The following is a 12306-nucleotide window of genomic DNA, read 5'->3' on the forward strand; positions in this document are numbered from 1 at the left end:
TAAGTAATTCTTCTAACAAATTTAAAAATAATATTTTACTAAGCTTTTATTAACATTACCATTAATAGATGCTACATGTATTAAGTTACAACACTAATATTTAAAAAATATAATGAAAACAAAGGTATCTAAAATTTGAACATCTTTTTAACCATCGCATTAACTTTAGTATTGGTCTCGACTAATTTAATGGAATTCAATTTCAGTTTTTCCAAAGCAGCTTTGTTATTGGGGTCGTTTTGTAAAAGTTTCAAAAAACTTTTGTGCGCCTTTTCATAATCATGAGTTTCATACCACGATACGCCATATTTATAAAGAGCCTTAACGTTATTCTCATTAATATTAAAAATCTTTTCACACAAAGTAATTACGGTCTCATAATCTTGGTGTTTAAGATAACAAGAAGCGAGATTATTATATAAAATTGCTTTTAAATTTTCTATTTCAAACACTTTTACTCCGTCTTTTTCTTCAGGGGGATTATCGACTTCTATTGGAATCGAACATAAGATTTTTAAACCTTTTCCAAAACGATAAGAAGCATCAATGTACTTGTTAACCCTGTACAATTCATTTCCGGCTTCCTTATGTCGTACAGCCCGTTCACACTTATTCTGAGCATCCCATTCATAAATAAAACCGTGAGAAACGTAACTTACTAAACGGAGTACAAATGATATTTCATTTTCAAACTTGAAAGTAACCTTGGACGCTTCTCCAATACTCATAGTTTCAAGGACAACATCGAGAGCCCTTTCAAAGTCAGTGATACTTTCTCCAATTATAAACAGACGCCTATTATATTCATTAACATCAAAGTCTTTAACTGAACAATTTTCTATACTAATTCTACATTCACTAGCCTCAGTTGGTTTTAAACCTGCAGATCCTTTTTTTAAAACTTCTTTAAGTATTTGATTATCTGGAGACACCCAAACATTATCGACAACCATTTTAGCAATCAGATTCTGTTGTGAAAATGTCAGACAGTAATTGCATAGTTAAATCATAATATTCTTCTGCTAAACTGTCGTTTAGAGCTATAGAACTGGGCAAAGCCAGTTTACAATCACTAATGTACTGTCCTGTTGAACGATTTGAAGTTAATAATGAATGTAATAAAGACTGGGCACCCTGATGAGGTCTTTTGACAACAATGGTTCGCACAGGCCACTGCAGAGCATACAGAAATGGATTGCACAGTGGCGGAAAATATCTATAAATTGCTGTTTCTACATTTCCAGGATTTACTGCATTCACGAGTATATTAGTATCTAAAAAGTGAAATAATTAATTTTACAAATATGGACCAGGTACTGCAGTTTTTTAATACAGTTTTTTAATAGTCAAATGCATAGGATTTTAGTAATTAAAATTTTGCAAAATCAAAATGCATGAAATAATTACCAACAACAAGTAATAATCAATTCTCATAAAGTAAAAAGAGAACATTCTGTATAAACATGAAAATGTCATTTCACTTCAAAAAATTAAGTTATTTGTGTTTCAAAATCTTAACACTTTTTCAAATCCTCTATAGTCTGTAGTATATATTTAGTTAAAGCATTTTTTATAAGAAATTTTAATAAAAAGGATAATACTTACTACTAACATGGATTTTGGTTCTGGTAACTCATTACCACTATATATTTGAATATATGATTTGAAATATTGCACAAGGTCCCTGGACTTAACTTTTTGACCATTTATTTTTTTCAAAACTAAGTTTTCTGGTGATAACAACATTGGCACAAGTATTTGTAAGTATTTTTTAAATTCCGAATCGATTTCTGTAAAAATAAAATATGCATATCATTTAAATTATTTAAATAGCCCTATTTCTGAATACCAGATAGTCGTCCATCAAAAGTGGGACTGGTAGCAACTTTAAGACCAGGATGTGGCATCAAGAAGCATGCAATCTCTGTAAAACAGGACTTTATATGTTTCCTTAATGACTGCAGTTCTGGATGTTGTTTGTCATTTAATTGCAGTCTACGATCAAGAATCTTTTTGCCACCAATTGCACCATATTCTGCTTCATATGGAAAACTCCAGTCCCTCACCAAAAATTGCAATCTTTGGAAGGGAGCCTTACCAGTGTCTGCTAAAGCTAACCTACCATATTCTGTGAACAACTGAATAACATTTATAGAGACTAACATTTTTATAAACAGAAGTCTTGAGAACACTTTTTTAACCAAAATCTTAAATGCTCCCTAAGCACACACCTGTAAATGTTGCAAGTCGTCTTCTTGAATATTTTGGGATAAGTTATATATTTCGACAGAGCTAACCATTGTACTTAATGCGAAAACTGTTGCACAATCTTTGACAGTGCTCTCACTATCAAAAGCACCTTGTGTGTCTAGTAAAATTACTGCTACCTGAAATTTTTTTGTTATTTTTCATGTAATCCTTTTCTTATAATTTACCTTTTCTCCTGTGTACAATTCTGTTAAAAAAACTTCAGACCACATTAATATACCTGTTGTCTCCCTTTCTGAACCACCACGCCACGAAAAGCCTGTCAAGGGAACATTGGGAGACCCTAGCCATTCTGATGAATTTTGCTTCAATAGATACTAAAAGAAATATAATCAATAAATAATGCTATTCCCCCAATTTTTAAATGTACTTACTCTTGAGTTCATAAACCGAAGAAAAAAATCAAGTAGAAACGATTTTCCTTTTCTGAATGCTCCTGCAACTGACACCACAGACACGTATCTGTCTTTGATTTCATCTCTTAGTAAAATTGATTCTAATGCTTTTTCGTCTAAGGTAAAGGAATGGTTTGCATTGTCTGCTAAAATTATTGGCACTGCATGTGGTTCCATATTTGTAGTGATGGTGTCTAAAATAAAAAAAATTCAATAAAAAAAACTGACTACTTTGGAGTAAAGATCAAGGATAATAAATAAAACATGAATAAAGTAATTACAGTTTCATTACTCACTCTTGAAGTTAATGTTTAACTGATATTTTCTATACAGGTTGTTTTCTTTTTTTGTTAAATAATGGAGTTATTTATGAGCAAATAAAACATCTAATTACTATTGAAAATGCAACACCAAAAAACACACAAATTGAAGTTTCATGACCCGATATTTCAATGTTATAGTACACTTACTAGTAGTTATGACATTTGTGTAAAAATTCCATTACGTTGTTTACTAAGAAATAAAATATTCGCAACAATTTTATCATAAATTAATAAAGAAACCTTTAGGGCTGTTTAACTAGAACAATTTTTANATGTCCTCAGCAAACTTAATTATACTAGAAAATGATTGAAGATTTAACTGTTTCACAAATATTTTTGCATTGTTGCTATTATATTTCTTCAATTTGTTTTTTAATTGGTTGCCTTTTTCAAGATCTCTACATGCCAAAACTAATGAGGCTCCTACAACAATTTTATGTTACTAAAACTAAATAATAAAAATTAATCAATTAAATGTACACACCTCTTTCAACTAACAAAAAAGATAAAGCTTTACCAATTCCAGATGTAGGGCCTGTTATTATAATGACTAATCCATCTAATCTTGTAGTACAACGACAAATTCCTCCATAAAAGTACCTGCTAAAATTTTATTATTGCAACCATCTTTTCAATCTTTATATTCACCAAGTATTCACTTACTAAATACCATAAAGGGCAGCACCTGTAAGTACTGTAGAGGCAAGGTATTTTATCATTTGTAAACAATTAACAATTTAGGACAATAATTAGAAAATAGAGTAACAGGAAACACTTTAATACTTTTGTGGACATTTGATTTCTAAAGTGGCATCTATGGAAGAATAAATATTTACCTCTGACGAAAATACAGGTAAATTGAAAGTTTATTGCAATATTTACCTACTTTTAATTTAACGTTTTCATTATATATAAAATTGTAAAATACTTACAAGCATTACAACAGGCAGCTGTTTAATAATAATAATAATATATTCACATATAAATTCACCAAATTCATCGTTATTACATGTACTTACTTTGTTAATAAATAATGATCATAAGAACAAGTTCATCGATACTATACAGGCTTTTTGTGAAAATATGTTTAAAACATAAATAACTTTTTTTATTTCCTACAGTCCGATGCTAAATTTTTTTTATATAAATTAGCTTCTGTTCCTACTTCCAACTCTCCTCCCTAGCCTGAGGCCAGAGACACAATTTTAGTTATTCTTATATTCAGGGTCATGGCCCAGGGCCGTAATAAGAATATACAACATGTACAAGTTAATAATTGGTAATTTAAAAATAGTTGTATTAATAATTTTTATTCAAGACGTATTCGAATTAATGTTTTCTGATTTTAGAATTGTTTCAGACTTTTCTGTGAGCTTGAATACATAACTAAATCTCGACAAAACAAACAAAAGTTCCAACCTGTTTCAAAAACATCAAACATTAACTATTAACCACACTTTAAATTCAAATATTGTGATTAAAAAAATGGATAAACCCTCGCAAAGAGAATTATATTTTTTTCACAATAATATGGTCTGCTTAGTAAAATCTTTGGAAAATCATTATACAGTTGTAGACTTAAGGAACGAAGATAGTGTCTACGGAAAAATTTTAAATGTCGATGGTTATATGAATATAGAGTTTGAAAATGCTATTTATTGTGATTCAAGAGGTAATTTCTTGTTCAGTTATTTTGTGTTATACATGTTCTATTTTGTAGGTATTAAATATCCATTTGAAATGTTTTTTGTACAAGCTAGAAATATTCGCTATGTTCACATCCCTAAAAATTTTGATGCAGTTAATCTAGTTCAAGAGCAGTTAAAGAGCATACAAAAGCAAAAGTCTACACAACGACCAACTAGGACCTTTAAAACTCGTAGAGCAGAAAAATATCAAAAAGATATTCTTCAGGGACTTGCACAAGCAAGTAACAGTAAACAGTGTTGAACTTCTTTGTATGGACATTATATATAATAAAAAAAAATAATAAATTTGAAGAACTTTTATTTCAGTATTCTTTAAAAGGTACAAAAACCTTAAATATAGAAAATATCGAAATTAATTAGAAATGCCCTCTTTGTCTTAAATTTTTGTTTCAACATAAATTTGCATACCACCTCGAAGCCTCAATACCAAATGTAATGTAGATTCCTTCTGAATATTATAATCTGAAAGGGTTCGTCCATCTTCCAACTGTTTCCCGGCAAAAATAAGACGTTGTTGATCTGGTGGGATACCTTCCTTGTCTTGAATTTTGGCTTTGACGTTTTCTATTGTATCAGATGGCTCTACTTCAAGGGTTATAGTTTTACCAGTTAATGTTTTGACGAAGATTTGCATACCACCTCTGAGACGCAAAACTAAATGCAGAGTCGATTCTTTTTGAATATTGTAGTCAGAAAGGGTGCGACCATCTTCTAACTGCTTCCCAGCAAAAATTAGACGTTGTTGGTCTGGAGGAATACCTTCCTTGTCTTGAATTTTAGCTTTAACGTTTTCAATTGTATCAGATGGCTCAACTTCTAGAGTGATGGTCTTTCCAGTAAGAGTCTTTACAAAGATCTGCATTCCTCCTCTCAATCTGAGTACCAAATGGAGAGTGGATTCTTTTTGAATATTATAATCGGAGAGGGTACGACCATCTTCCAGTTGTTTTCCTGCAAAGATTAACCTCTGCTGATCTGGTGGAATGCCTTCTTTGTCTTGAATTTTTGCTTTAACATTCTCAATTGTATCTGATGGTTCAACTTCTAAAGTGATCGTTTTACCAGTGAGGGTCTTCACGAAAATTTGCATACCTCCTCTAAGACGCAAAACTAAATGAAGGGTGGATTCTTTCTGGATGTTGTAATCAGACAATGTCCTACCATCTTCAAGCTGCTTGCCAGCAAAAATTAATCTTTGTTGGTCTGGTGGAATACCCTCTTTATCTTGAATTTTAGCCTTTACGTTCTCTATTGTGTCAGACGGTTCTACCTCAAGGGTGATTGTTTTACCAGTTAGTGTCTTAACAAAAATCTGCATTCCACCTCTAAGACGTAAAACCAAATGGAGGGTACTTTCTTTCTGGATGTTGTAATCAGACAATGTTCTACCATCTTCCAATTGCTTACCAGCAAAAATCAAACGTTGTTGGTCTGGAGGAATACCTTCTTTGTCCTGGATCTTGGCCTTCACATTTTCAATTGTGTCTGACGGTTCTACTTCCAGTGTGATGGTTTTTCCAGTTAGTGTCTTAACAAAAATCTGCATTCCACCTCTAAGACGTAAAACCAAATGGAGGGTACTCTCTTTCTGAATGTTGTAATCAGACAAAGTTCTACCATCTTCCAATTGTTTACCGGCAAAAATCAAACGTTGCTGGTCTGGAGGAATACCTTCTTTGTCCTGGATCTTAGCCTTCACGTTTTCAATTGTGTCTGATGGTTCTACTTCCAGTGTGATGGTTTTTCCAGTTAACGTTTTAACAAAAATTTGCATGCCTCCACGAAGATACAGGCTTTTTGTGAAAATATGTTTAAAACATAAATAACTTTTTTTATTTCCTACAGTCCGATGCTAAATTTTTTTTATATAAATTAGCTTCTGTTCCTACTTCCAACTCTCCTCCCTAGCCTGAGGCCAGAGACACAATTTTAGTTATTCTTATATTCAGGGTCATGGCCCAGGGCCGTAATAAGAATATACAACATGTACAAGTTAATAATTGGTAATTTAAAAATAGTTGTATTAATAATTTTTATTCAAGACGTATTCGAATTAATGTTTTCTGATTTTAGAATTGTTTCAGACTTTTCTGTGAGCTTGAATACATAACTAAATCTCGACAAAACAAACAAAAGTTCCAACCTGTTTCAAAAACATCAAACATTAACTATTAACCACACTTTAAATTCAAATATTGTGATTAAAAAAATGGATAAACCCTCGCAAAGAGAATTATATTTTTTTCACAATAATATGGTCTGCTTAGTAAAATCTTTGGAAAATCATTATACAGTTGTAGACTTAAGGAACGAAGATAGTGTCTACGGAAAAATTTTAAATGTCGATGGTTATATGAATATAGAGTTTGAAAATGCTATTTATTGTGATTCAAGAGGTAATTTCTTGTTCAGTTATTTTGTGTTATACATGTTCTATTTTGTAGGTATTAAATATCCATTTGAAATGTTTTTTGTACAAGCTAGAAATATTCGCTATGTTCACATCCCTAAAAATTTTGATGCAGTTAATCTAGTTCAAGAGCAGTTAAAGAGCATACAAAAGCAAAAGTCTACACAACGACCAACTAGGACCTTTAAAACTCGTAGAGCAGAAAAATATCAAAAAGATATTCTTCAGGGACTTGCACAAGCAAGTAACAGTAAACAGTGTTGAACTTCTTTGTATGGACATTATATATAATAAAAAAAAATAATAAATTTGAAGAACTTTTATTTCAGTATTCTTTAAAAGGTACAAAAACCTTAAATATAGAAAATATCGAAATTAATTAGAAATGCCCTCTTTGTCTTAAATTTTTGTTTCAACATAAATNGTTATTTTGTAGTGTAGTGTGCTTGCTTTGTGTGTCAGTTATAGTAATTATTTAATATTGAATATTTTGTATAAAAGGTTTATACTTGTTAACAAATAAATAAGTAAATATAAAGAAGATGATATATCCAGAAGTTATCTTGGTCAATCTTTGAAACTATGTAATTTTAAACATGCATAGGTACTACTTAAAATACTTTCTGTATATCTTATGTTAAAGGATTGATAACTGAGAAATTATACTGTTGTGGATTAGTTATAATAAAAAATATATTTACTTTTTAGCTTTTTAGCAAGTTGTCGACTGAACAGCACTAGTGCAAGCTTAGATACCCCATAAGCTTTATAGTGGGTTCGAAAATCAGTTTGACACTTGGTGATAGCTTTTAAATCATATACATTTACTGTCCTATGAGCTTCAGATGCAACATTAACAACACGTGCATGATCGGATTTTTTTAGCGTTTTCAGCAAATGATGTGTTAAGACAAATGGTCCTGAAAACAAATGAAATACTTATCTTAAAGAACACAATACAACCTTAACACCTACCAAGATAATTTACTTGGAATGTAATATCAAAACCATCTTCAGTTAGTTTTTGCTCATGAAAAAATACACCTGCATTATTTACCAAGGCATATATTTCATTAAAAGTTGAATTAATGTCCTCAGCAAACTTAATTATACTAGAAAATGATTGAAGATTTAACTGTTTCACAAATATTTTTGCATTGTTGCTATTATATTTCTTCAATTTGTTTTTTAATTGGTTGCCTTTTTCAAGATCTCTACATGCCAAAACTAATGAGGCTCCTACAACAATTTTATGTTACTAAAACTAAATAATAAAAATTAATCAATTAAATGTACACACCTCTTTCAACTAACAAAAAAGATAAAGCTTTACCAATTCCAGATGTAGGGCCTGTTATTATAATGACTAATCCATCTAATCTTGTAGTACAACGACAAATTCCTCCATAAAAGTACCTGCTAAAATTTTATTATTGCAACCATCTTTTCAATCTTTATATTCACCAAGTATTCACTTACTAAATACCATAAAGGGCAGCACCTGTAAGTACTGTAGAGGCAAGGTATTTTATCATTTGTAAACAATTAACAATTTAGGACAATAATTAGAAAATAGAGTAACAGGAAACACTTTAATACTTTTGTGGACATTTGATTTCTAAAGTGGCATCTATGGAAGAATAAATATTTACCTCTGACGAAAATACAGGTAAATTGAAAGTTTATTGCAATATTTACCTACTTTTAATTTAACGTTTTCATTATATATAAAATTGTAAAATACTTACAAGCATTACAACAGGCAGCTGTTTAATAATAATAATAATATATTCACATATAAATTCACCAAATTCATCGTTATTACATGTACTTACTTTGTTAATAAATAATGATCATAAGAACAAGTTCATCGATACTATACAGGCTTTTTGTGAAAATATGTTTAAAACATAAATAACTTTTTTTATTTCCTACAGTCCGATGCTAAATTTTTTTTATATAAATTAGCTTCTGTTCCTACTTCCAACTCTCCTCCCTAGCCTGAGGCCAGAGACACAATTTTAGTTATTCTTATATTCAGGGTCATGGCCCAGGGCCGTAATAAGAATATACAACATGTACAAGTTAATAATTGGTAATTTAAAAATAGTTGTATTAATAATTTTTATTCAAGACGTATTCGAATTAATGTTTTCTGATTTTAGAATTGTTTCAGACTTTTCTGTGAGCTTGAATACATAACTAAATCTCGACAAAACAAACAAAAGTTCCAACCTGTTTCAAAAACATCAAACATTAACTATTAACCACACTTTAAATTCAAATATTGTGATTAAAAAAATGGATAAACCCTCGCAAAGAGAATTATATTTTTTTCACAATAATATGGTCTGCTTAGTAAAATCTTTGGAAAATCATTATACAGTTGTAGACTTAAGGAACGAAGATAGTGTCTACGGAAAAATTTTAAATGTCGATGGTTATATGAATATAGAGTTTGAAAATGCTATTTATTGTGATTCAAGAGGTAATTTCTTGTTCAGTTATTTTGTGTTATACATGTTCTATTTTGTAGGTATTAAATATCCATTTGAAATGTTTTTTGTACAAGCTAGAAATATTCGCTATGTTCACATCCCTAAAAATTTTGATGCAGTTAATCTAGTTCAAGAGCAGTTAAAGAGCATACAAAAGCAAAAGTCTACACAACGACCAACTAGGACCTTTAAAACTCGTAGAGCAGAAAAATATCAAAAAGATATTCTTCAGGGACTTGCACAAGCAAGTAACAGTAAACAGTGTTGAACTTCTTTGTATGGACATTATATATAATAAAAAAAAATAATAAATTTGAAGAACTTTTATTTCAGTATTCTTTAAAAGGTACAAAAACCTTAAATATAGAAAATATCGAAATTAATTAGAAATGCCCTCTTTGTCTTAAATTTTTGTTTCAACATAAATTTGCATACCACCTCGAAGCCTCAATACCAAATGTAATGTAGATTCCTTCTGAATATTATAATCTGAAAGGGTTCGTCCATCTTCCAACTGTTTCCCGGCAAAAATAAGACGTTGTTGATCTGGTGGGATACCTTCCTTGTCTTGAATTTTGGCTTTGACGTTTTCTATTGTATCAGATGGCTCTACTTCAAGGGTTATAGTTTTACCAGTTAATGTTTTGACGAAGATTTGCATACCACCTCTGAGACGCAAAACTAAATGCAGAGTCGATTCTTTTTGAATATTGTAGTCAGAAAGGGTGCGACCATCTTCTAACTGCTTCCCAGCAAAAATTAGACGTTGTTGGTCTGGAGGAATACCTTCCTTGTCTTGAATTTTAGCTTTAACGTTTTCAATTGTATCAGATGGCTCAACTTCTAGAGTGATGGTCTTTCCAGTAAGAGTCTTTACAAAGATCTGCATTCCTCCTCTCAATCTGAGTACCAAATGGAGAGTGGATTCTTTTTGAATATTATAATCGGAGAGGGTACGACCATCTTCCAGTTGTTTTCCTGCAAAGATTAACCTCTGCTGATCTGGTGGAATGCCTTCTTTGTCTTGAATTTTTGCTTTAACATTCTCAATTGTATCTGATGGTTCAACTTCTAAAGTGATCGTTTTACCAGTGAGGGTCTTCACGAAAATTTGCATACCTCCTCTAAGACGCAAAACTAAATGAAGGGTGGATTCTTTCTGGATGTTGTAATCAGACAATGTCCTACCATCTTCAAGCTGCTTGCCAGCAAAAATTAATCTTTGTTGGTCTGGTGGAATACCCTCTTTATCTTGAATTTTAGCCTTTACGTTCTCTATTGTGTCAGACGGTTCTACCTCAAGGGTGATTGTTTTACCAGTTAGTGTCTTAACAAAAATCTGCATTCCACCTCTAAGACGTAAAACCAAATGGAGGGTACTTTCTTTCTGGATGTTGTAATCAGACAATGTTCTACCATCTTCCAATTGCTTACCAGCAAAAATCAAACGTTGTTGGTCTGGAGNTACAGGTATTATATGGCAAGTAATGATAACACGATAAAATATAAACATTAGGTACTACAAATAATATGGAAGTGTCTCATAGTTATTGTTTAAACACGTTGTTGGTCTGGAGGAATACCTTCTTTGTCCTGGATCTTAGCCTTAACGTTTTCAATTGTGTCTGATGGTTCTACTTCCAGTGTGATGGTTTTTCCAGTTAACGTTTTAACAAAAATTTGCATACCTCCACGAAGACGTAAAACCAAATGGAGGGTACTCTCTTTCTGAATGTTGTAATCAGACAATGTTCTACCATCTTCCAATTGCTTACCAGCAAAAATCAAACGTTGTTGGTCTGGAGGAATACCTTCTTTGTCCTGGATCTTGGCCTTCACATTTTCAATTGTGTCTGACGGTTCTACTTCCAGTGTGATTGTTTTACCAGTTAGTGTCTTAACAAGTTGCTATTATATTTCTTCAATTTGTTTTTTAATTGGTTGCCTTTTTCAAGATCTCTACATGCCAAAACTAATGAGGCTCCTACAACAATTTTATGTTACTAAAACTAAATAATAAAAATTAATCAATTAAATGTACACACCTCTTTCAACTAACAAAAAAGATAAAGCTTTACCAATTCCAGATGTAGGGCCTGTTATTATAATGACTAATCCATCTAATCTTGTAGTACAACGACAAATTCCTCCATAAAAGTACCTGCTAAAATTTTATTATTGCAACCATCTTTTCAATCTTTATATTCACCAAGTATTCACTTACTAAATACCATAAAGGGCAGCACCTGTAAGTACTGTAGAGGCAAGGTATTTTATCATTTGTAAACAATTAACAATTTAGGACAATAATTAGAAAATAGAGTAACAGGAAACACTTTAATACTTTTGTGGACATTTGATTTCTAAAGTGGCATCTATGGAAGAATAAATATTTACCTCTGACGAAAATACAGGTAAATTGAAAGTTTATTGCAATATTTACCTACTTTTAATTTAACGTTTTCATTATATATAAAATTGTAAAATACTTACAAGCATTACAACAGGCAGCTGTTTAATAATAATAATAATATATTCACATATAAATTCACCAAATTCATCGTTATTACATGTACTTACTTTGTTAATAAATAATGATCATAAGAACAAGTTCATCGATACTATACAGGCTTTTTGTGAAAATATGTTTAAAACATAAATAACTTTTTTTATTTCCTACTTTAATCATCATAAGCTAAAAAT

The 12306-nt window shown here is 31.0% G+C and overlaps 3 protein-coding genes and 4 long non-coding RNA genes across 17 annotated transcripts in view; 3 read left to right on the top strand and 4 right to left on the bottom strand.

Annotated features, from left to right (window-relative positions):
- Window positions 1-932: 932 nt before the first annotated feature.
- LOC112905456 (retinol dehydrogenase 12-like) lies at window positions 933-8875 on the bottom strand (the record flags this gene model as incomplete). Its single annotated transcript, XM_025977955.1, has 6 exons — window positions 933-1274; window positions 7807-8025; window positions 8081-8344; window positions 8406-8524; window positions 8585-8615; window positions 8854-8875. Coding segments are annotated over 6 exons (975 nt in total), but the record flags the coding sequence as incomplete, so codon positions are not given.
- On the bottom strand, window positions 3361-4105 carry LOC108739497. Of its 7 annotated transcripts, none has more exons than XR_001938164.2 (4): window positions 4006-4020; window positions 3919-3936; window positions 3471-3680; window positions 3361-3409 (listed from the first exon to the last, which is right to left on the bottom strand). It is a non-coding gene; the product is annotated as an uncharacterized LOC108739497 (long non-coding RNA). The 7 variants fall into 7 exon arrangements; XR_001938162.2 differs by having other exon boundaries at window positions 3471-3800; XR_001938161.1 differs by lacking the exon at window positions 3919-3936 and having other exon boundaries at window positions 4006-4105.
- On the top strand, window positions 3761-4473 carry LOC108739499. Its single transcript, XR_001938167.1, has 3 exons — window positions 3761-3839; window positions 4139-4265; window positions 4336-4473. It is a non-coding gene; the product is annotated as an uncharacterized LOC108739499 (long non-coding RNA).
- Window positions 4977-12306, bottom strand: part of LOC112905464 (polyubiquitin-C) — a 20768-nt gene continuing 13438 nt past the window's right edge. The window contains exon 2 of the mRNA XM_025977974.1: window positions 4977-6471. Coding sequence (XP_025833759.1) covers window positions 5072-6469 — 1398 coding nt within the window. The 5' untranslated portion in view covers window positions 6470-6471 and the 3' untranslated portion in view covers window positions 4977-5071. The remainder of the gene's footprint in view (window positions 6472-12306) is intronic.
- LOC112905467 lies at window positions 6495-7522 on the top strand. Of its 2 annotated transcripts, none has more exons than XR_003231826.1 (3): window positions 6495-6698; window positions 6769-7091; window positions 7140-7522. It is a non-coding gene; the product is annotated as an uncharacterized LOC112905467 (long non-coding RNA). The 2 variants fall into 2 exon arrangements; XR_003231827.1 differs by having other exon boundaries at window positions 6780-7091.
- Window positions 8943-9895, top strand: LOC112905466. Of its 2 annotated transcripts, none has more exons than XR_003231824.1 (3): window positions 8943-9200; window positions 9271-9593; window positions 9642-9895. It is a non-coding gene; the product is annotated as an uncharacterized LOC112905466 (long non-coding RNA). The 2 variants fall into 2 exon arrangements; XR_003231825.1 differs by having other exon boundaries at window positions 9282-9593.
- Window positions 9912-12306, bottom strand: part of LOC112905465 (polyubiquitin-B) — a 15722-nt gene continuing 13327 nt past the window's right edge. The window contains exons 2-3 of one of the 3 annotated variants that reach the window (XM_025977976.1): window positions 11379-11442; window positions 9912-11037 (exon numbers count right to left, since the gene is read on the bottom strand). In XM_025977976.1, coding sequence (XP_025833761.1) covers window positions 10007-11037; window positions 11379-11442 — 1095 coding nt within the window. In that variant the 3' untranslated portion in view covers window positions 9912-10006. Of the gene's footprint in view, window positions 11068-11180; window positions 11305-11337; window positions 11443-12306 lie in introns of those variants that run through there. The other 2 variants (XM_025977978.1, XM_025977977.1) reach the window with 2 other exon arrangements.

This window comes from Agrilus planipennis, unplaced genomic scaffold (genome assembly GCF_000699045.2).
Source record: "Agrilus planipennis isolate EAB-ADULT unplaced genomic scaffold, Apla_2.0 scaffold34, whole genome shotgun sequence".
Taxonomy (NCBI): domain Eukaryota; kingdom Metazoa; phylum Arthropoda; class Insecta; order Coleoptera; family Buprestidae; genus Agrilus; species Agrilus planipennis.